Source organism: Malus sylvestris, chromosome 13, assembly GCF_916048215.2.
Source record: "Malus sylvestris chromosome 13, drMalSylv7.2, whole genome shotgun sequence".
Lineage (NCBI taxonomy): Eukaryota > Viridiplantae > Streptophyta > Magnoliopsida > Rosales > Rosaceae > Malus > Malus sylvestris.
The window spans coordinates 8,639,290-8,644,993 of record NC_062272.1 but is presented as its reverse complement, the minus strand read 5'-3'; the positions used below and the strand labels follow the sequence as shown (position 1 = coordinate 8,644,993).

The 5,704-nt window shown below is 41.7% G+C and overlaps 1 protein-coding gene across 1 annotated transcript; it reads left to right on the top strand.

Moving 5' to 3' along the window:
- The first annotated feature begins 2,864 nt into the window (after positions 1-2,864).
- On the top strand, positions 2,865-5,388 carry LOC126596845 (exocyst complex component EXO70B1-like). The gene has a single exon (XM_050263500.1). It carries the CDS (start codon positions 3,209-3,211, stop codon positions 5,231-5,233), a length of 2,025 nt encoding a protein of 674 aa, XP_050119457.1. The 5' UTR covers positions 2,865-3,208; the 3' UTR covers positions 5,234-5,388.
- The last annotated feature ends 316 nt before the right edge of the window (positions 5,389-5,704 follow it).

The window sequence follows — 5,704 nt, the reverse complement described above, 5'->3', positions numbered from 1 at the left end:
GCAGTTCTGAGTTAATTTCAGATGTAATTACAGATCTCACAGCTAAATTTGATATGAAAGATTTAGGGAAACTACATTATTTCTTGGGGTTGCAATTAGTTACACATCCTGATCAATACAGAAGCATTGTTAGAGCTCTTCAGTATCTCACATTTACAATACCAGATATAACATTCTCAATGAATCAAGCATGTTAATTCATGCATAATCCTATGGAATCACATGTTCTTGCAGTTAAAATGATCATCAGATATCTCAAAGGCACTTCAAATCTTGGTATTCAATTTAGACCAAGACCAATACATCTCCAATCATACCGTGATGCAAATTAGGATGGTAACCCAAATGACAGAAGATCCACTTCAGGCTTTGGTATCTATCTTAGTTCAAATCCAATTTCTTGGGCATTAAAGAAGCAGCACACAGTTTCAAGGTCTTCAACAGAAGCTGAGTACAGAGATTTAGCAATCACAGCTGCAGAACTAGCTTGGATTAGGCAATTGTTTTGTGATTTACATGTTGACATTCATATACCTTCAGTTCTATATTGTGATAATATCTCATCAATAGCTTTTTTCAATAAATCCAATGTTTCATGCCAAGTCAAAACACATTGAGATAGACTATCACTTTGAGAGAGAAAGGGTCACTCGAGGAGACCTTCATATACAACATGTTTCTTCTACTGAGCAATCTGTATATATACTTACAAAAGGCTTGCCAGCACCCTTGTTTCAACAACGTTGTGGCAATCTTATGCTCAGTTCACTTGAGCATACGATTAAGGGGGGATTTAAGGATCCAAGTGAAGAGAAGATTAGGGATCAATTGTCAATAGATTAATGAATGAGATGTTATAGGTTGTTACAAGTTAGTTAAGATAAGGAGGATAGTTAGTTTTTAGCTAAATATCAGCTAAGTGAGGAAAAGATATATAACAACCATTGTAATAATTGCTTGCTCATCAAGAAATCAATATACAATTTCACTTTCTCTCTCTTCTCTCTCTCTTTCAAGTTATCTCCCTCTCTATTCTTCTGCATTCTGTGAACCTCTCAAGAACAAATTCATCAATATTAACATGATACACGTACATACATACTTTTCATGTTTAATACAAGTTATTCAAGCCAATTTTTCATTAATACAAACAAATTTTTCGTATTGTGTACATATTTTTAAAATTAAAAAAAAAGCCGAATTTTTCAAAGTATATTTTTAGAAAAGTTCTCAAATAATACACATGTATATGTTTTTACGTATTGGTACTTGTTCTATATTTTATTAACTAATTTTACAAAACTCTTTTCGTTGTTTTCACTTTACATATTATGGTTTTGTAAGATTAACACCAATAGTTGGGTTAAAACTCTTTTAAACTCGCCAAAGCTTCTCCAATCATTGGGCTAAAAAAATTTGGATTAAAACTTATTTTTAGGCCTAATAAATGAGTCAATGTTAGTGACTGGAACCTAGTTGCTAATGTTGTCAGTTATTTGCAAACAGACCAAAAATTATATTTTTTATCAGACCCCCACTTAGTTGGACCGTTGATTGAACCAAATAGTCCAGATTCAATTTTTAAAACAACCTACGGTCCCGATTCATTTAAAAAAAAAAAAATCAAATTGTGAATGTTATCTCGGTTGGTGAAAGAGTTAATAGAAATAATGTATGGAAATTGGGCCATCCACCAACAAGAAGAAAATTGAATTGCTTATTTGCCCCTTTCGCACCCGTCTCCGACCAAACACACTAACAACTTGTTATCGCACCAGTCCGACCCGCTTTCACACCGTTGCTATTACTGTTTGAATTCATTGTCCAGAAGTATTTGATGTTCTGTGAGATTGGCTCACAGAAGCTGTGTCGTCGTTGCACATCCTTGGGCCTCGTCGAAAATTGGCTCAGAGTTCCTGAGAGTGAGACAGTCATACTGATGGTGGTGGCACACGGTGGTTTTCCGCCGTTCATATGAAAATTGGCTCATGCAAATCTGAAAAATTTGTCGGAAATTGCAGAGGTTTATTCATACCATATTTTTGTACTATATTTTCATACCACTTTAATGGTATCTGATGTGAACAATCATATCATTTGAAAAATTTGCAAAACCCAAGAAAATGAATAAGAAACACTCATCGTATACCACAATCATAATTTAATTAATTAATTTTTCTTAATTATTAGTTTATTAAATAATAAACATGATATAGAAATGTACTATAAAAACATGGTATAAATATCATTATTTTTTTTCTTCCTAATTTCCTTCAAAACGACGACATGCATGCAATGGACGAATTACAAACCTGAGAGTGAGACAAAGCCATCTGGGTTGGTGTCGACGACCGATTCATTGGAATTCGACTAGAATTTTCTGCTTCAAAAGTCGACCTGCTGCGTTGTCTTCGAAATTCCCGACTTTCTACGCAAATATCCCAACTTTGCATGCGACTGGATGGGGAACAACCGGTCACTTGTCTGGTTTGGTTGTTCCATATTTGGTTCAAATCAATCAAACTGCACTTGAAGTCTCGTATTCAAATTTTCTTTTCGAAGTTTAAGTAAATTTAATATAAGTTGTTCTATCATTTCTTAAAAAACAAAATTGCACCGCTTAATGATTGATTAATTTATTTAGGATTGGAAAGCTGAATCGAACTAACCCTCACCGCTCCTTCGAATTCAAAGCCCACCATGTGACAAACATGTTTTTTTTTGCCGCTTTATGTAGGAAACATGTGACAAACATTGAAAATTAGAAAACTAGACAACGTGACCACTCCTGCCAAGTCACAAGCAGATTTAGCGCCAAATTGATGCACGATTGGATTCCTCTAATGATATAGTAGTGTTGCAGAAAGAGTGGATTAGTCGTGGGAAGCACAAACGACAGGTCAACGGTGTACAGACCAGCTTCACCCCTCCCCAAAAAAAGATTAACGTCCCAACCCACAAAACAAATCAAAATCCATTCCTATCCGTACGTCCCCTTTATTTTTCCCATCTCCCTCCGAATACTTCTCCATCTCTCGTTTCCCTTCCCTGCCGTTGTGGATCCCTCATTCTTCCACTTTCTCCCATTTTCTTCTCCAGAGATTTGATTAACTTTTTTCTTTTGTTTTGCTTGAAACTTGATTAGAGGCTAATCAAATTGATTAAGGGCTAATCAAATTTGATTACCGGGTGGAACGGAACGGACTTGATGGAGAAAAATGCAGCGGCGCCTGAAAAGTCCGTCAGTTTTCCAAGACATTCCAGCAAGAAGAATATCTTTTTGAGTCCCGCCACCCCTAGACAGCGATACGAGACAATCGATGAGGAGGCCCCACCAGAATCCGACGCCCAGCATCTTCCCGATGACCTCAACAATTCCTCCAATCCTACGCCCAAACTGACCTTTCAGGAAATTCTGGACGACGTCGACCGCTTCCTCGAAACCTTTTCCGAATCTAAAGAAACATGGACTCCGCCGGAGGTGGTCCCCGCGTCAGTGGAGTCGCTATCCAAAGCGGTCGACTCCATGATAACAAAATACGGCAGAGGCCTGGCCCGGTTTGGTGAGAACGAGGAGGACGACGAGCCGTTCGTTGAATCCGTGACGCGCGTTTCCAAAGTGGCGACGGTGTTGGAGCAATTCCCTTCCAATTCCACGACTGCCATGGCCTTGAATCGGACCAGCACCGTCTTGCAACGTGCCATGGCCTTATTGGACGAGGAGTTCCGTAACCTTCTCATCTTCGATCAGCAGGAGCCGAGCACTGCCAAGTCGGATAATAACCAGGACCACAGCTTTTCGAGTCGGATCACCTCCAAGCTCTCCTCCTTCAACAGCTACAGCAGCAGCTCCGCTCACGATTCGTGTCGGTCCATTCAAACACAGCCACCCGAATCCGAACCTGACAAATTAGACGAGTTTCCTTCGCTTTCGGAGGAGAGCATCACCACCATGAACAAAATCGCCTCCACCATGATCGCCGCTGGCTACGAGAACGAGTGCTGCTTGGTCTACAGCATCTCGCGGCGGAACGCGTTCAAATTGGCACTCAACAATCTCGGATACGAGAACATTTCCATCGACGAGGTCCAGAAAATGCAGTGGGAGTCCCTGGAAAGGGAGATCGCCACGTGGATCAGTGTCGTTAAGCTCTGCTCCTCCGTCCTCTTGTCTGGCGAGCGGAAGCTCTGCGACGCCGTGTTCTCCAGCCACAAGTCGTTGTCCGAGTCCCTGTTCTGCAACCTCATCCGCGCCGTCGCGATCCAGCTCTTCAACTTCGCCGACGCCGTCGTCTTGACGAAGCGGTCGCCGGAGAAGCTGTTCAAGATGCTTGACATGTACGAGACGCTTCGGGACCTGGTCCCGGCTATCCGGAACTCGTACCCAGAGGAGATCGGAAAAGAGTTGGTGACGGAGGCCGAGGCAGCGAGGAACCGCCTCGGCGAGGCCGCCGTCAGCATCTTCTGCGATCTCGAAAACTCCATCAAAAGCGACAATGGAAAAACCCCGGTGCCCAGTGGCGCAGTGCACCCCTTGACGCGCTACGTCATGAATTATCTAAAATACGCCTGCGAGTACAAGGACTCGTTGGAGCAAGTGTTCGTGGAGTACGAAAAAACGCACGGCACGCCCGGAACAACGTCGTCGCCGTTCCAAATGCAGTTACAGACCGTTCTGGACATGTTGGACGCCAACTTGGACATGAAGTCCAAACTGTACCGGGACCCCTCATTGCGGTACATCTTCTTGATGAACAACGGGCGTTACATTATGCAGAAAGTGAAGGGGTCCACGGAGATCCACCATTTGATGGGTGACACGTGGTGCAGGAAGCGGTCGACGGACTTGAGGGGATACCATAAGAACTATCAGCGGGAGACGTGGGGTAGGGTTTTGCATTGTCTCAACCACGAGGGTTTGCAGGTGAAGGGGAAGGTGTCCAAGACGGTGATCAAGGAGCGGTTTAAGTGCTTCAACGCGTTGTTCGACGAGATACACAAGACGCAGAGCACGTGGGTGGTGAGCGACGAGCAGCTTCAGTCGGAGCTTAGGGTTTCAGTGTCGTCGGTGATGATTCCGGCCTACCGGTCGTTTTGGAGTAGGTTCAAGCAGTACTTGGAGGGAGGGAGGCAGTTGGAGAAGTATATAAAGTACCAACCGGAGGATATTGAGAATTTGATTGATGATTTGTTTGATGGGAACCCTACTTCTATGTTAAAGAGGAGGACATGATGAAATAATATGTATTTGATGGAGCTACGTGATAATTCATGCATGGTGGGTAATGTTTCAATTGCTCGATTCTGATGACAAAGATCAAATATTTTTCTGTTGTTTTTGTATTCTTCTCTTCAGTTTTGCAGATGAACTATATGTCTTGTAAACTATATTTTGGATTTATTTGATTATGATCATAGAAAATCTTTTAACAGAGGTTAATCTGTTTTGTGTGTGTATATATAATATTATATAGGGAGTTTTAACGAAACACTCATGGTACTGTTCACTTTTAACGAAAAACTACATTTTTATCTTTCCCTAATACTATTCATTATGCATGCGTTTCGTGTCTAGTACGTGCGTCTTACCCTATGACTATGAGCATTTTGTATGTATACTGAAAAAAAAAATCATTTACAAGCACATATTCCTCCGGAGCGATTGGGGCGTGGACATAAGGGTCTTTAGATTTCTGTACTTGCA